Source organism: Mesoplodon bidens, assembly GCF_964165515.1.
Source record: "Mesoplodon bidens genome assembly, chromosome: 11".
Lineage (NCBI taxonomy): Eukaryota > Metazoa > Chordata > Mammalia > Artiodactyla > Ziphiidae > Mesoplodon > Mesoplodon bidens.
Window position 1 is genome coordinate 17,338,008 of NC_138167.1, and position 19,177 is coordinate 17,357,184.

The window sequence follows — 19,177 nt, forward strand, 5'->3', positions numbered from 1 at the left end:
ACTCCAGGAAACTCAGGAAAAGATCAGAGTACGAGATAAAGAAGGAAAAGAAACAGAAAATACTACAATATGGTGTTAGCAATCAATATTATGAATTAAGGAATGTGTGAGACAATTAGGTAGCCCTATTTTGCATATACACTACTATGTTAAAGAACTTCTTCATATTCCTGACATGTAGACGTCAACAGCACAAATACACTTTCAAATCTATTCTTTTTAGGACATACATGTTTTCAGACCAATTCGGATATCTATTTAACATCATCCTTTCCTAATAGGGAAATTCTATATCATAAGATGATATACGTTCAAGTAGCTGATCAATCTATCAAAGTACTTATGATTCTTTGAAAATAGATATCACAAATAAGAGAAATATATTTCAGTTTAGAAAATAATTATTTTCCTGAAAAACTATGTAAAATAAAAAGTCTAACTTTTCTAAAATTTAATAGTAGAACATGCTATTTACTTTTTAAATCATTCCGGTAGTTTACAGTTTACTTGCTAAACCAAATAATCATATACTACGTTTTTAGATTTCTCACATTAGGTTTGCCTACATCTTGCTGCAAGTAATACATGGTAGCTTTTCTGTTTTAAAAGTGAATTTTACAGGAAGTAATCCACAATATTGTTGTTTAAATTAATGAAAAATGGAGGAAGTTACTTATTTTAAGTTCAAGATCTATTTATTTAGAAAGGCCAGCAAGCCTAAATGGAAAAATATGTAATAATAATTACTATGAGATACATGTAAGCACACAGAATACAAAGGTTTTTTACATCAAACTTACCTTGGTATAATACATAAAATAATCAGATAATTAAACCAAACACTATGAAAGAATAAGTGGCTGATTTAAAAAAAAAAAAAAAAAAAACAAGAAAAAATGCTGAATGCAGTGCAAGTACAGCATTCATTCTCTTCTGACAAGTTCACAAGCAGCCTTTGACACATGAGCCACACAATTACACATGGGGATGCCACTGTTGTACTTAATAAAGCATTTACAAGCTTAATAAAAGCTAAAGAGTTACATAACGGGGGGCTAAGGAAGCAAATGGCATATGTCCACACTCCAAAGAATTTCTTAAATTTGGTTTTTGGCTAAAGCAAAAGCTCAAAGAACGAAGGGTTTTGCAAAGCAGATTCAGCAGACAAGAGCCAGAAACAGTGGATGTTTTGGCGCATGCTTGGATCAGGTGACAGTACAGACTGAAAACTATGGCAGCTCACTGAAATGGTTACAGAAAGTAATGGCCCTAGATTCTAGGTGAAAGCAAGGCAAGCATACAGTAGGGAGCACTTAATCACAAACTAGTAAATGGATTAACAATAACAATAATTACCTACAACTGTAAGCAAGAAGTCAAAGGAACTTTTTGGCTATTGAATTTAGGGGTTAATTAAGATAAAATTAGGATAAATCAATTTATTTAATATTACAGAAAAATTAAATTTATCTTCAAAGCCTAGTTTATACTTAATGCCAGAGATGAGCCAGAGAAAAGTCAAGTAGTAATCATAACTCAGCCTAACTTACTACCACTGAAAATTGAGAAATATCATAGTATTTAATCTCTATTAATGGAATTTTTAAAGCTTAGAAACAGCTAATTACATTTCTTACAGGAAACACACTAGTGAATTTGAAGTGTTTTATTCACCCTACAAAAGTAAAAACTAAGGATTTACCATACTTATATAAAAGGCAAAACAAAGAGTCTGGCTTAAAAATTTACTGGCAACTATACATGCCATATATGAAACTGGATACAATCTGGTCACTTGAAGGATATACAGCTGAGATGCGAGGGTTGCAAATAAACATTTCAGAGATGTCAAGAAAAAAATATTTTCACTTTAAATACCATGCTCCTCCCAATAATCTATAGAATTATTTATAATTATAAAAAGATTATCACTTTAGGAGATATTAAAAGTTATTTATTTATACAAACTATATTTCATACTATTCTATGTTTTTCTTCTAAGGGTCGAAACTCTTCATTGTTAATATCACAAATCTTTTCCTGTATCCTTTTAATTGTAGGCATGAACTGAGCTCTATCTAGATCAATACCTCACTGATGCCTTTTTTAGGGGTAATGTCTTCACGCCTGGGTTGACACCACAGTCAATTCATTTTACTACTGTTACTTGTCTAGAGCATGGCCATAGCTTGATATCTTGCCATCGTTTTAGCATTTTATCTTGTTTTTGAAGTAAGGTGACACTGGTAAAGATTCCTAAAATGACAGTAATAGTTTACACCTCAAAAAGTAAAGAAGTGAACAACTCAACATAACATGCTTTTATAAAACTGAATCCCTTTGAGATTTTAGGCAATTACACACTTACAACTAAGAAATGCTGACTACTAAAGTGTTCAATTTAGTTCTATTTTTATATAGCTCTCGAAGAGAATAACTCTGTCCTTGGGAATCCTTTAATCTAGTTGAAAGAAAAACAGAAAATGGATAGTTATTCAATCTAATTTTTAAATAAGCAAGAGAAGATGAAGTGTTAGGTAGGATTTTCAGTACAATGATAGTGTATCTTTTTTTTTTTTTTTTTTTTTGCGGTATGCGGGCCTCTCACTGCTGTGGCCTCTCCCGTTGCGGAGCACAGGCTCCGGACGTGCAGGCTCAGCGGCCATGGCTCACGGGCCCAGCCGCTCCGCGGCATGTGGGATCCTCCCAGACCGGGGCACAAACCCGTGTCCCCTGCATCGGCAGGCGGACTCTCAACCACTGTGCCACCAGGGAAGCCCATGATAGTGTATCTTGTTAATGGACAGCACAAAAAGTTGCATTCTCAAATACCTGAAATTAATATTCCAACCCAAAACAACCTTTTGAAGAAGATATATTTCCCCTAATGAAACAGAAATTAGAGAGTTCAGGTTCAAGGGAGTATACAACCTTAAACTGGGTGGTGATTCAATACAGACTAAAAAGAAGAGTCTCACTATAGAAGAAGTGATGTGCAAAGTCATAGCAAACTTCAAGACATAGTAATTTATAATGTTAGGATGGTGGCTGGGATACAATCCATGTTGGATCAAACTGGAGTCTCTACTATTTGTAAAAAAAAAAAGTCAAATATGTAATCTACTCCTTGATTGTGAAATTTCACTCTTTATATATACTGTAACTGGCGACCAGTTACATTATTTTACACAGAGAGAGAATGATATATTACATTTACATGTTACATTAAAATAATGTAACGGGGTGCTCGTTCGCCCTGCGACCGCTGCGCGCGAGCCCGGCGTCCCCGCGGCGGGCAGCAGCGGCGGCAGCGGGGTCGGTGGAACACCGAGGGGGTGGACGGAGCCCGCGGTGGCGGCGGCTGCAGCAGCGAAATGACGGAGACCGTGGCGGACACCCGGCGGCTGATCACCAAGCCACAGAACCTGAATGACGCCTACGGGCCTCCCAGCAACTTCCTCGAGATCGATGTGAGCAACCCGCAGACAGTGGGAGTCGGCCGGGGCCGGTTCACCACCTACGAAATCAGGGTCAAGACAAATCTGCCTATTTTCAAGCTGAAGGAATCTACCGTTAGAAGAAGATACAGTGACTTTGAATGGCTGCGAAGTGAATTAGAAAGAGAGAGCAAGGTTGTAGTTCCCCCACTCCCTGGGAAAGCATTTTTGCGTCAGCTTCCTTTTAGAGGAGATGATGGAATATTTGATGACAATTTTATTGAAGAAAGGAAGCAAGGGCTGGAGCAGTTTATAAACAAGGTCGCTGGTCATCCGCTGGCACAGAATGAACGTTGTCTTCATATGTTTTTACAGGATGAAATTATAGATAAAAGCTATACTCCATCTAAAATAAGACATGCCTGAAATTTGGCAAGAAGCAAGAAAAACTTTCCATGACTATTAATGATTCATATGCACCAGTGAAGAAGTTCTAACTAACTTTAGCATGCTGCACAAAAACTGGTATAATATGCCTTCAGTATACTAACACTCATAATGCTCAGTTTTGTTCTGTTTTGTTTTGGCAGTTTACAAGAAGTTAATTTGCTTTCGTGAAAAAAATCCCTCATTCCAGCCTTTCTATATAAATAGTTCTTTCTTGCTGTTTTAATGTGGGGTACACACTCTAGCTTCACAAACCTGTTACTCTAGTATAACTTGCAGTGTCCTAACTAAAGTTACTCATTTGGTCTTACCTGCAGTTTTTGTGTCATGTTTGCTTCTTGAATCTGATTAATAGAATTTTTCTCTTATCCCCTTTTTAATATGTGGTGTCACTTGACCTAATTTATGTGTGGAAGCACTACACATTGGTTTCCAGTACCCGACACGTAAGATACACACTTGTGTGCAGAAAGTATCTCCCTTCAGGCTTAGGCTTGTAATCCCCTTCACATGGAAGATCAGTGAGGGAAATCTTTATATTCTGTATAAAAACAAAATCAAATTTATATACTAAAATCATTTGTCTAAAAATTTAAGTTGTTTTCAAATAAAAATAAAAATGCAGGGCTTCCCTGGTGGCGCAGTGGTTGAGAGTCCGCCTGCCGATGCAGGGGACACGGGTTCGTGCCCCTATCCCGGAAGATCCCACATGCCGCGGAGCGGCTGGGCCCGCGAGCCATGGCCGCGGAGCCTGTGTGTCCGGAGCCTGTGCTCCGCAACGGGAGAGGCCACAGCAGTGAGAGGCCCGCGTACAGCAAAAAAAATAAAAAAATAAAAAAAATAAATAAATAAAAATAAAAATGCATTTCTGATATGCAAAAAAAAAAAATAATGTAACGGAATATCCAGTTACACTTTACATATACATATATATATGAAAAGAGTGAAATTTCACACTTAAGGAGATTACCCATCTGACTTTTTTTTAACAGGTAGTAAAGAATGAAAAGTAATGAATATCATTACATTATGTATATAGAGAAAATTATCTATTACAGTTATATGTCACATTATAAAGAAAAGCTCACATATCGCGCATGCTATATTTATGCCTTCTTGAACTCTATGTATCTATTTCCTGAAAACCTTATTAAAATACTGAAAACCAAAATCTGCTTAACTACTTTAGGCTTAGTTTGCACAGCTGCTCATGAGTGTCTCTCAGACGCAGAAAAATAATAATTGCTGAGATCATCAGCAGAATTCAAGTTCCAAGAAAGCCCATCTCCATTTAACGAACACACACACACAAACACAGTAAAATAGTATAAGAAAAAGCCTAGACCAGGTATGTAAAAAGGATGAGGATTTACACTGCATGAACACTGGTGTTCCCAATCCCCAGCATTGTGCTCAAGACATGGTGGGCACTCCACAAACAACCACTGAAGAAAAATTTGCATGATCAGACTGATATGTATATTCTATAAATATTTCCTTATATGTCAGCTGACTCGTATTTTGTTAAAATTAAATATTTTTAAAGCAGTAACTATACATTTCTTAGGTTTTAACTATTAATTTTTGCCCCCAAAATAAAGTGAAATTTCTAAACTACAGTTCTAAAAACTAACAAAAAAGAGTAATATATTCTAAATTCAAACCACTAATCTAGAGCTTGCATTATCACTAGCCAAAGTTCATTTACTATAAGATTGAGAAAATCTTCAGTCTAATATGTCTTAAAATCTACAATCTGTCTAAAACTTAAAAAAAAAAAAAACTTTTTAGAATATTCTCAGAAACAAAAGAAAAGTTACCTAGTTTCAAACACCTTGTTTTACTAACTCAGGACTTAAAAACACTCTTAAAAATATTGTCTAAGTTTATAAGCTATTTCAAACTAGTACTTTTCAAACCACATTATATAACTACTTCATATTTCCTCTTGTCACTTCCTGAAAAAATTACCTAAGCTGACATGCATCCTACACAAGAAAGAATAATAAATTTTCCTCAACTCACTGAGACTATTACTAATTAAGAAACATGTATGTGTGAGCTATTCAGAAATACCTTTAGTGGTAAACTCAGAAGAAAAAAAAAGATCATAGCCATCTGAGAAACAATAAGCTCGGGCTATGAAAATTTACTCTTAAAAGTTTACAACTAAACTTTCAAATAGACTTGAGTTTCCACATGCCCCCTGGGATGTCAGACTTGTAGACATGTGGAATAACCATAATCTATCTTTTTCTCTCAGCTGAAAGTTGCCAAGAGCCTGTTTCACTCACCACATCCTACTAATCACCAAGTCCTGTGGATTTTACATTATAAATAGTTTGTAAATTTATGGTTACCAGTGTAAGTCCTGAAGCCAAAGTAGTAAGGTTGATAGTGTGGCTCAGTCACTTTCTATTTTACTTTGGGGAAACTGCTACGTTTCATATTGCTCATCTACAAAATAGGAATAATACCTATGTCAGGGTTGTGTTTTGAGGATTAAATGACCTACTACCATAAAGCACTTAGAAGAGTATGTAGTACATAGCAAGTGCACTATAAACCTTTCGCTCTCCTATTACCACCAAATCCTAGGTCACTTATCTGGCCAGTACCACTGCAGTCTACTAACTGGGCTCCCTGTCTCTAGTCTTGCTGCTTTTAAATCCATTCTCCAACCTCCAGTCAATGATTTAATGCAAATGTGGCCAGGGGCTACCCTGTCTTATTCCTATGCACCTCCTGTTCCTGGCATGTCACATACAGATCTGCAAATGTTACATCCTCCTTCCTAGCAGCAAGATTCATCTTGTCTTTCTCAAAGTCTGTTACCAGGCCAAAAAAATAAGAAACAAGGTAAGAAAAGGTAATAATTTTTAAATAAATTCTCAGATACTGAGTTCCCTTCTTCCTGCTCTATAAAAATATTTTCTATCACTTGTAGTTAACACAAACTAAGGCAACAAAGCAGGAGAAAAGGGGGCAGGAAAAAAAAAGGTAAACTAACCAAGACATTCTGTATTAAAGGCAAAAAACTTAAAATAAGTATGAAGTAGCTATGTAATAAACATCATCAAATGAGTAATGGCTAGGATATTGTTTTGCAAATGCTTGAAGTTTCAGAACTACATTCAAAGAATGTATTAACATGGCTCCAAATACACTGTCTGAAAATAAATCTGCGTGAATCTCCCATATACCATCCAACACTGAGCTCAAGAATTACCACCTCTATAAGCTTCCCTGCCACACAGAGTTAATCCTGCCTTCCTCTTTAACTCTGTATCTTGTATCACTCCATAACACACAGTAAGCCATTTACATATTCTTCTATCCTCCCAGAATAAGAGCTTTCTGAAAATAGGAGGACTGGCACCTTTGCACACCTATTATCTAGTGAACTGTATGGTACAAAATAAATTCTAATAAATGTGTGCATGATATATCATATTTCATGAAATACTATTGTGTGATATAAAATGTTTTCCTATATCTTTCCACATTTTAATGTTTCTGAAATAGGAATGTCTAATAATTAGTAAGTATGTTTGACTACCATGTGTTCCCTTCTCTTTTCTCTTGGAAGGCATCTAACACCTGGTATTCAGAGAGTCCAGAAAATACAATATTGATGAACAGTTTCTAGCATTAATAAAAACTATCAACAACTACTTTTCTTACTGATGTGGTCAATTCTTAATTTTCTATGGTAATACAGGACAGGAGTGGCTAAATATTCCCTAATGATGCAGAAAAATATATAAATGATTTGAATATATTTACCAAACAAATCACTTTTTTTCTGAATTATCAAGTTATTTTTCTGAAACTAGTATCCGAAAAAACCTGGTTTCTGAATATGCGCCAACTATTATCAAAATATTCTAACACCTCAATTAGAATCAAAAGATTCTAACACCTCAATCAAAAGCATACAACTATGAGCACATTAAACTAAAAGCGTCATCTTTTAATATGCTATAACATATCCACCTTTTCTTTCTTATACTTACTACTGGACTTTATTTTAAATGATGGCAAGATATACTGCTTCCTCAACCATGTTTTTCCTCGCCAAATTCTGTAATTCTGCTTTCATGAGACAAAGTCTTTATTATGTCTACAAGATTTAACTTTTGCCTTTTCCACTTTTCCAAAACTGTTCTGTCATTTAATACATCTCTCATTCTAAACATCTTTGCCCTCACAAGGTTTCAGCCTCCTTAAATTATTAATGATTGATGCCCTGAATGTCCTGTTCTTATGTAATTAGCCTTTTTCTCTGCCCACTACCCTAATCTGCCTATGTTTTAAAAATATATTCTTATTTTTATTAAATGAATCCAGCAGGGTATTTTTAATTTCTCACTAAAAATTAAGTATAAAGCATGACATTACAAATGATTAATTCTAATCAATGTGATAACATGCTGGTAAAAACTTGGATAGGAAATAGAGGTAATTTCCCCAAAGATTTACCAATTGATGTCCGTCTAAACCTGCAAAGGTTGGACTTGATCAGATTGTGGACTAGACTGATTTTAGGTAAATCTACATGATGAACATGAGTTACTTCATAGTCAAACATGCACTACTTACATCAGAACTTACATCCTGGACTCCTAAGAACAAAAAAAGTTTACAATATTGGAAAGATTATGGGATATTATCTCAAATGCTAAGCCTCCTGGTGTTTCTGTTTTTATTTTTCTGTAAATAGATGTACTTTCTGACGCAATTAACTGAAAAAGTTCTATAGGAAAATACCAGTTTCTTATACTAAATGAAAATGGCTCTATTATTTAATTTAAATCTAAAATAGAAACAACATAAAAATGTAGATATTTATATTAAGAGAACATGCTTTTATCAAAAAGAAAAATTGCCTTTGACTCTAAACCACATCATCAGCTGTAAAGCTATCTTAGTTTAGTTTCTTTAAAAGCTACAAACTATATTCATATGTAAAATTACTTAAAAAGAAAAAATATATTCTCATTTAGAAGGGGAAGTAGGAAAGCTTATGAAAGCTGTTAATCCCCCCAAAATCTGCTCTTACTTACCAAATTTTGGAACACTCTAGAATTATAAATAAAAATGCTGTTATACTTTTATAATACTTATAGAGCACTAAATATATTATAATCAAATCTCAATTGAAGTTTAAATATACTTTACAATTATTAAGCTAGTCATTTAATACTTATAATATATATTTAACAATTATTATTTCCTTAATCACAAAGCTAATGCCAGTGTCATTTACCTGATATGAAAAAACTGTCCAAAATGTAATAAATATAATTTAAAATTATCATTCTGAAAGTTAATCACCTAACAGAAGTCATTCATAATTTATGGTATTTCTATGGTTTTGATTAATTCATTTTAGTTAATACATTTTTATGTTTGCCATTTCCATGGAGATTACAAAAGTTATCACATACGTATTACAAAATGTATCTGTATAACTGAATTGACATTAAGCCTATTTAATCTAGAACATTTCTAAAAACTTCACTGAGCTGCCATAATTTTTGTCAGCATATGTAGTACTGAATGACCATTAAAATACCTGAATTGAAACTATTCCAGTCTAGTAGTTTGTAAGATCTTGTGTTACCCATAATTCCGACAAAGGCTGAGTTCAAAACAGCAAATTAGTAGATCAGTTTTAGGTGCAGAATAGTAAGAAAAAAACAAAAAACACTACAAATAAGAACACAATTGACAACACCACTTGACAGGAACTAGAAAGACACAGACAGCAGAGTTAATAAGAAGTAGAAATAGATAGAGAAGAAGGAACATGCTATCATAATCTAACATTAACTAAAGTCTAATTAAAGATAATTATCTTTTCAAAACCACCCCATTCTTTCCCTTATTGTATGACCCTGTTTGCTTAATGTTTAAAAAGAGGAAGTTCTAAAAGAAATAACTTCAAAATAACAACCCATAGAGTTAGTAGGTGGTTGTGATTTTAAAATAAGACTTTTCCTTTTACACTCAGTGTGAAAAGAAAATTTCCCATATTCACTAGTCAAAAAATAGCTGCAAGACTCATCTGAGAGTCCAATACAGCACTTTTAACATTAGCACATGCACCTCATCCATCATAATTTTCTCTCGGCAGAGTAACTCAGTGTAATAAAATTAATACATCATCATTATGGTAGATGCTAACTGAGTTTTGTTTTGTTTTAACATTCAGCTCTTTTCAAAATTAAAATTTTTTCATGAATAATTATTTAAGGGGCCTGGAGATTAAGAAAATGTTAAGCAAATGTTCCTTTTTAATGCATAATACACATACAAAAAAAACAATACAAAGAATGTGATGACTATATCAAAATAATATAATAACTCGACCATTAGACTATGTAATTGATTTGTGTTTAACTGAAAATAAAACAAAACTGAAATACAACTTATATAACATTAAAGTATTTATATTTATATGTATATGCCCACAGTCTTCTGGGAAATAAAACATTAGTAACTGAGAATTTCTCTATGTGAATTGAAAAAATATTCTGATAGAGAAGGAAAGGAAGAGAATGGATGAGCTGTAGTTACAATACACAAAACATATTCTGTAATAAGGAAGGATTTGTGTTTTCTTCCCTGGCTCTGGATTCTTACATTTCTTACACAGCCAGAATAAACTGGCAAGCATGGAAAACCCCCAAAAGCAGTTGTTGTTGCTTTTAAGTAATGCCATGTAAAATATGGCTCTCTACTTAAACTTAGTTAAGTAACCTTCATTTGTTCTCCCAGACTCTACAGCTTACTCAGAGTACATGGAAGTAATGATGACACCAAAATGTTTTCAATAAACAGAAGACATCACCAACAACTGAATATATTCCTGAATTTTTGGAGCTATTAGATCCACGGGTGGGTGCCATCTATCAAAATATTTGAGTCAAGGGTCCACAGAAACACAGGTAACTGGCCTTGGGTCACCCAGTTAATGTCAAGTATTAACTCAGTATTTCCTTGCACTTTCCAAATAATTCAAGTTCCTAAACACATCGGTATGAAACTTGGCATAGCCCTCAAGGTCTCAATCCAGTAAACTGGCCTCAGTCTAAACGTGCCTTTTAATTATTGCAGAATACGCAAATACTACATTAAGGTAAGATCTTAGATTGACCCAAAAAGGAAGGAACAGGGAAAAAAAAATAAACCAGAGAAGAAAAAGAGAAGACTGGTGCTTAAAAGATGTATTTGCTCAGCTTTAGAGTTAAATAATCCTAGCTAGTCTTGCTTTTCTGAAATCCTGTTCAGGGTCTAGAAATATTCCATTCTGCTTAACTCAAATGACATCAAACCATGGGACACAGATTAAATTTCCTAAAAATCTAAAAGAACGGTAATGCTCTGTATCCTCAAAATTACTATTTGTGTTTAGCATACAATGATTTCAAAGCATTTTTCTCTTTTATATAGCTGTCGGTACAAGCCCCAGGAAGAGGTTACTGAAAGTGACAAGTTAAAATTTTCAAAAACATATCTGTATTATGTGCCAAGTAAGAACATTAATATAACTTCAGGTTTAAGGTATGTGATCAAAATAATAAATGATTTGAGCAAGTTATTGGGCATCTAGTCAATGAGAGATGTAAGAACAGATTCCACAGGAAAGTTCCTACCATACTTATCATGCTTATTTTAGGTTTAGAAAAATCATCAAAGCATTTTTAATCCAAGGGCTTGAAATTACTAGGACTTCCATGCCTCTTCTCTTTTATAATCAAGACCCCGTGTTTTAAAGAAGTGAGCTGTTATTTTTTCTTGTTCACTTATATGGAACAAATAGCTACATAAAAGAAACCAAGGACCCAAAGAGAATAGTTGCCTTTTTTAAACTCTTAGGCACTCTACACAATGTTTACAATTACATTTTAAAAGAATACTTCTTTTATGAATAAGGAAATTACTCAAAATCCATAAAGAGTTATTGCTAGTGAAAAGAATTAACATCTTAAGCTAATGGCCACAATGATCAAATTGTAAAATTTGTTATCTGCATGGGTCAAAGAAAATAATAGCTGACTCAAGAGTGACTTAAGGATTCCCTCAAAGTGATATACCTTGGCCAAAGATGAATCAAGATTTGTTCTGTATACAAAAGTAACTAAAATATATACTTCTACTTAGTTTAATTATTTTTAATTAAGATTACTGCAAATATTTTAGAGCAATGTGCGTCAGTTCATACTTTGTCATTTTTCTTTCTGGATAGATTTGGCTTAAAAAGTTATAAAAATCAATATTAATAATCCCAATGTAAGTAAATGAAACATCAAAAACAAACTTCTAAAGAACATACCAGGATTGTGGATACGATCCAAAAGCTTCACAGAGCGTGCACTAACAACTCCCCCGACATGCACGAGGAATCCAGGAGGAAACGCGGTCAAGGTAAAAAATGGAAATTCCTAGTAGAAAGAACGGGGGAAGAAAACAACTGACCATGTGTGAAGTACAAAAAGTGTGCTTGTTAAAAAGCTTGTCATAAGGAAATGAATTCTACCCCTTACAAAAGGCTACCAATTATGCATTACAGATGCTTTGTAATTAAAAGGTTTCTTGGATGTTAGAGTTCTAAATCCATTTTCCCACGTGTGAACACTCTTTTTATCAATTCTAAATGAGAAAAAAAAACGTTCTCAGAGTTCCAAATTAAGATATTTGAACAGGGGGTTTCCGTGGCAGCCCAGTGGGTGGGACTCCTCGCTCTCACTACTGAGGGCCCAGGTTCAATCCCTCGTCGGGGAACTAAGATCCCACAAGCCACACGGCGTGCCCCCCCCCAAAAAAAAGATATTTGAACACACTCTTCCTTCCTCGCAATGTCCTATTCTGATGCAAGGTGGCAATGAGACAGGAGGGCGGGGGGGAATCTGCCTGCCCCGCTACCCCACATCTACTTCTCAGTGGGCGTAGACTCTCCCTCAACACACATACCCTATCCCGGGCTACCGGTAAAGACTCTGAAGGTCTGGGGCCGGAGATGGAAAAGAATGTGGGACTCAGGGAGTAGGAGACACAGATGAGCAGAGCAGGTTGAGAGCTACATAGAAAGGTGAAGAGAAGAGCCAATGTCAAGTTCAGGTGGGCAGAGAATCACTGTGCGAGATTATTTACTCTATCAACATGGGGGCGGCAGGAAAAAAATGTAAAAACATAAATGTGTATTGAGAAAGGGGAGAGGTATGCAGATGACAGTAAGGGGGGCGATAAAATTCTACAAGTTCTTTTAGGCTTTATTCTCCCCTTCTCTCTCAAGGATATCAAACTTGTCAATTTAGAGACAAAGAGAAGCATGCAAGAGAGAAATGGTAAAGCAGAGAAAGGAAATTCATTGAAACAACACCCAGAAAGAAAGGGGAGTTCCTGTGGTTGCCCAAATACAGAAGCCTCTCACGTTGTACAAATTGGATGCAAGTAAGGGAAACTTAATATTCAAACTGTCTAGCTGCAAGATTAATGTAGCTCACTTAACCAAAAGTCACTTACCAGTAGCCTCAGCTATTCAGAACATAACTGAGAACTGGAAAATAAGCAAAACAGGGCTCTCAACAGTCAAAAGAACTGTTACGGTTCCAAGTACTAAACTTCAGGTACTTCATTCATAAGAGATCCCCACAGACCATATTCATATGATGATATATGGTAATTATAAATGTATAATGTTAGGAACATATTCTAAAATCTATTGGTATCTTTTTTTCTGGACCCACAGCAGATTAAATGCAGCAAATAAAAGCTGGGAGATAAAGAGATACAGAATACTACTAGAAGCAGGCACATTAAACACAGCAAGATTACTGATTGTCTGCTTAAATCATGGAGAATACGAACTGACCAAAGCATAATTCACACAGCATAGCAACTTGGAGCCATTTACCATAGAGGCAAACAGTCCTGCACACCTCAATAACCCATGAGATACAGTATTAAAAAATATGTGTGTGCATATATATGTGTATACATATACACACATATTTAGAAATAAATTCATTCGAATTTAAAAGTAATCTTTAACAAGGGCAAGAAAAACCTAGGCTATATAAAAAGGAGTAAAAAAAACAGTCAATGGAAGTGGACAGGTTTGGCCCAGCTGATAGGAAGAGGAAAAGGAAGAGAAGGGAGAAGACGGGAGGAGAATTTTACTTAAAAGTATTATAAAATGGTTAGTCAAGATAGCTCCTTATTTTCATCTAAATTTTTTAAAATATAAGTTTTAAATGAGAAATGTACAGGTAAGCTTATGTTACTGGAAACTTTAGTATTTTACCTAATAAGTTAGATCTTTAAGATTTTTCAATTTTAAGAATATGGAAGTTTTTAAATTTCCTCAAACTACTGTGGCCAAGTATAAAAAAGCACTTTACACTTAATCTTGATAGTTAACATTTTAAATATTCTGGGTAACAGACAGTGAAAATAAAAATTCTGTAAGCTAAATGGAAAACTAGTTGCACCAAAAATTGAGAAATAAATTAGGTAAATTCCATGCTGGAAACCATCTGCATATAAGATTTCAGATAAGTATGAAAAAAAGGAACCTAAATGATATCTCTATTCAGGATTCTTTGACTCTTCTCCCCAGATTTCAGAAGATGGGATAAAGGGACAGGAGGGAAAGCATCACTCTAGAGCCGGTCACAGCAGAAAATGTAGGGGAATGGCTGCCCGAAGAGGCGGAGACCCACCCTACCAACTTAAACTCTGTCCTAACTGTCCCCAGTTCATCCAGCACACTGCCTCAGTTTAACACACAAATTTAACCTACAATTAAAATGACATCGTTAATCAACCCAAACTAGCATCTTCAGACAATTCTCTCAGAAGAGCTACTGCCAGTATCTCAGCTGACTGTTAAATACCTATCCTACCACTACCATCACCAGTGACTACTATGGAGCACTTACAGCGTGCCAGTCCTATGCACAGTAGCTTAAAACTATGCTTCACAATCTTTCCCACACCCTGAGACAGAGGTACTATCATCTCCATGTTTCAGGTCAAAAACTGAGATGAAGAGAGCTTAGGTTCTCTCTGAACCACAGACTTTATCACCTGGCTTCTTGCCATTTCTGGTTAAAACACTGAGTTAAAGAATTGATTTTAATCTCTAGTCTGTTACTATACCTGATGAATCTATAGGTTCTCTTTCACTGAAATGGACAGCCTCCTTAAGATCAGCCCAAGCACACCCTGCTTTCAATGTCCAGGTGGGAATGCCAGGGACTACAGAAGACATTTTCTCTGGAAAGCCCTTATATTAAAAATATCCTGGACTTCCCTGGTAGCACAGTGGTTAAGAATCCGCCTGCCAATGCAAGGGACACGGGTTTGAGCCCTGGTCCAGGAAGATCCCACATGCCACGGAGCAACTAAGCCCCAGTGCCACAACTACTGAGCCTGTGCTCTAGAGCCCATGAGCCACAACTACTGAGCCTGCATGCCACAACTACTGAAGCCCACACGCCTGGAGCCTGTGCTCCGCAACAAGAGAAGCCACCGCAATGAGAAGCCCACACACCGCAACCAAGAGTAGCCCCTCAGTCTCTTCAATAAGTGGTGCTGGGAAAACTGTATACCTACATGCAAAAGAAGGAAATTAGAACATTCTCTAACACCATACACAAAAATAAACTCAAAATGGATTAAAGACCTAAATGTAAGGCTGGATACTATACAACTCTTAGAGGAAAACATAGGCAGAATACGCTATGACATAAATCACAGCAAGATCTTTTTCGATCCACCTCCTTGAGAAATGGAAATAAAAACAAAAATAAACAAACGGGACCTAATGAAATTTAAAAGCTTTTGCAGAGCAAAGGAAACCATAAACAAAACGAAAAGACAACCCTCAGAATGGGAGAAAATATTTGCAAATGAAGCAACCGACAAGGGATTAATCTCCAAAATATACAAACAGCTCATGCAGCTCAATATTAAAAAAACAAAAACAAAAACAAAAAAACCCAATGAAAAAATGGGTGGAAGATCTAAATAGACATTTCTTCAAAGAAGACATACAGATGGTTAAAAAGCACATGAAAAGATGCTCAACATCACTAGTTATTAGAGAAATGCAAATCAAAACTATAATGAGGTGTCACCTTACACAGGTCAGAATGACCATCATCAAAAAATCTACAAACAATAAATGCTGGAGAGGGTGTGGGGAAAAGGGAACCCTCTTGCACTGTTGGTGGGTATGTAAACTGATACAGCCACTATGGAGAATAGTATGGAGGTTCCTTAAAAAACTAAATATAGAATTACCATATGATCCAGCAATCCCACTCCTGTGCATATATCCAGAGAAAACCATAATTCGAAAAGCTACACGCAACCCAGTGGTAACTGCAGTGGTATTTACAATAGCCAAGACATGGAAGCGACCTAAATGTCCATTGATAGAGGAATGGATAAAGAAGGTGTGGTATATATACAATGAAATATTACTCTACCATAGAAAAGAAAATAATGCCATTTGCAGCAACATGGATGGACCTAGAGATTGTTATATTGGGTGAAGTAAGTCAGACAGAGAAAGGCAAATATCATATGATATCACTTATACATGGAATAAGGCTACAAATGAACTTATCTACAAAACCGAAATAGAGTTACAGATGTATAAAATAAACTTATGGTTTACCAGGCGGTAAGGGAGGGGGGAGGTTTAAATTGGGAGATTGGGATTGACATATACACACTACTATATATAAATGAGATAACTAATAAGGACCTACTGTATAGCACAGGGAACTCTACTCAATACTCTGTAATGGCTTATATGGGAAAAGTATCTAAGAGTGGATATATGTATATGGATAACTGATTCACTTTGCTGTATAGCAGAAACTAATACATCATTGTAAATCAATTATACCCCAATAAAAAAAATTTTAAATAAAAAAAAAAGAGTAGCCCCTGCTCACTGCAACTAGAGAAAGCCCATGTGCAGCAACGAAGACCCAACACAGCCAAAAAATAAATAAATAAAATAATTAATTAATTAATTTTAAAAAAATCTTGCCCTGTGCAGCCTAGATAAGACTTCATATGTTGATACTTTGACATAAGCCAAGTACATGCAGCATAAATCATTTAATAGCATGTGCTCAAAGACAGGCTAGTTGAAAATTCTGAGAACAAAATGGATTTTTTTAAGAGTTAAATAGGATTTTTCTTAGAAGATATTTAAGCAATTTGTTTTGAAATCAGAGATTCTTTTTATTATCTCAAGACACCAGAGAAAACTTTCTAGATATAAAACTCCATGCCAGGTTCCTACTATGATTTATTATATAATTTTATCCCCACTTCTAAAAAGATAATTTGTCAAAAAACTCTGCTTTATATCTAAGTTTCCCAAAGTTAAAGAAAGTTTCTTTCTTTAAATGGAAGACTCCATGGTAAAATATATTTGGGAAATACTAGGTTAAATTAAGTCAATTAGGGTTCTTTATTGAAGAAAAATATACATCCCGGAATCTAAAAAGTAACTTCATTTTTCTTACAAGTGAAAAAAAAATCATATCGAAAAAATAAATCTATTTGCTTTACAGCAAATAGTTCATAGGCAGAACCTAAATCTAAATAAAAGTTTTATCTCTATTTCTCATCTCCCAATAATCTGATACCTATTACCAAGATCTTGCCAACTTATTTTTTAATGCTTTTGTGAGAGAAAAAAAATAATAACGCTTTTATTTTTGAGAACTGCTACTTGAATAACTCATAAAATAAAAGATGATGGACAAATAAAGCTTCTCTTTTCCATAAGAAAAAAAAGCCATATAATTTATTAAAGGTAGCAAGGGGTAGAAATGAGTATTTTAAAATGAATATACAAAATGATAAGTAGATCATGTGTTCGACTTGATCGAGTGTTCAACTTGGCAGAGTTAAGGCATATCTGTACACATACAGGGAGAATTCTTCATACTTCTGTACATATTTTTCCCACACTAATGGCAACCACAGGTAAATGGGAAAGCCAAACAAGATAATGCATTTTCTATTTATTACGTACACAGGGTAGAGAGGGAGGCTCACAAATTCAAGTAACTGCCACTGCAAGGTTTGGTAATGTAAATACATTGCCAACTAAGGTTTTATAAAGTTGTAAATGAAAACTGTAGTTCTCCACACCTTTGCTGTTAATGCCACGAGGATTATCTAGTAATGTATGCCCAATGTGTTAATGTGTCCAAAATTTTAAGAATTTTTGAAAGCATATTTGAAAACATAAATATTATCCAAACTAAATCCAAAACAATTTTCATTGATTAGTACTTTTTTTTCTTTTAAAGCTAGGTGCTCTTCAAACTTCTTAGTACAGAGAGTGAAGTCACGGGCTTAACACACAAGCAAAATCTCATTATAGCAAATGTCAAGGCAACTCAAGTTTTTCTGTTCCTGTGAATTCTAGAATGGTAATTAGATTACAGGAAATATTCCTAGTGTACGGGACTCGAGAGAGTGTAAAACTGGGAGTAGGGAGGCGGTAAGAGCTCTTTGGCCTAAAAACTGTAAGTGACACAAACACCTTTATCTGACCCTCTTCCCCATGTTGTTAGTCTATGTTTGGTTTCAGTGCACAGTCTGAATGTTTAGGTGGGCTACTTGATGGCAGTAGTTGGTATGCCTGCCAGATGTGAGAGTAGCTGAAAGGCAACTGCTGCCTGACAGAGCATAAGGCAAAGAACTAGGTATTGCTAAAGTCCCATCGCTCTGTTTGTTCAGCTCTGTTCTCTCCAGCCTCGTCTAACAGGCAAACAGTGCGTACACAGATACTTTCAGCACCAGGGAAGAAAGTCTAAAAAAATTACTTATTGTACTGTTTATAATAATAGGATCTGAAAAACACCCTTCTCAAAAGTCAACCTCTAGAAAAGAAATACCTTTTGTTTATAAAATACACCCTTTTACAGTCATTCACTATGTTTCATCTTTTTTTAATTTAATGCTAGTAAAAAATGGAACATGTAAAAGAAAATTCTGTGAACGCTTATAACTTCCAAATCAGACATAATGAAAGCTATGGAACTGTGCCTTAAAATAACTGACATGACATATAAAATCATGCACTGTATTAGTTAAGTAGAAAAAAAAATGAGCCTCATAGTGCTATTAAATTAAAAGAAAAAAAACTTTGCATTATGAAAAGAAAAAAAGCTGGCAACATTTGTTAACAGCTTAAATAAAATTTAAATGATCAAGATTAAAACTACAAAAGCTACTGATACATG

At 35.0% G+C, this 19,177-nt stretch overlaps 2 protein-coding genes across 4 annotated transcripts in view; one reads left to right on the forward strand and one right to left on the reverse strand.

Annotated features, from left to right (window-relative positions):
• Window positions 1-19,177, reverse strand: part of C2CD5 (C2 calcium dependent domain containing 5) — an 86,241-nt gene that overhangs the window by 38,089 nt on the left and 28,975 nt on the right. For all 3 annotated transcript variants that reach the window (XM_081249197.1, XM_081249198.1, XM_081249199.1), the window contains exon 10: window positions 12,226-12,334. In XM_081249197.1, coding sequence (XP_081105323.1) covers window positions 12,226-12,334 — 109 coding nt within the window. The remainder of the gene's footprint in view (window positions 1-12,225; window positions 12,335-19,177) is intronic.
• LOC308625242 (sorting nexin-3-like) lies at window positions 3,277-4,521 on the forward strand. Its single transcript, XM_081249204.1, has one exon. It carries the CDS (start codon window positions 3,375-3,377, stop codon window positions 3,861-3,863), a length of 489 nt encoding a protein of 162 aa, XP_081105330.1. The 5' UTR covers window positions 3,277-3,374; the 3' UTR covers window positions 3,864-4,521.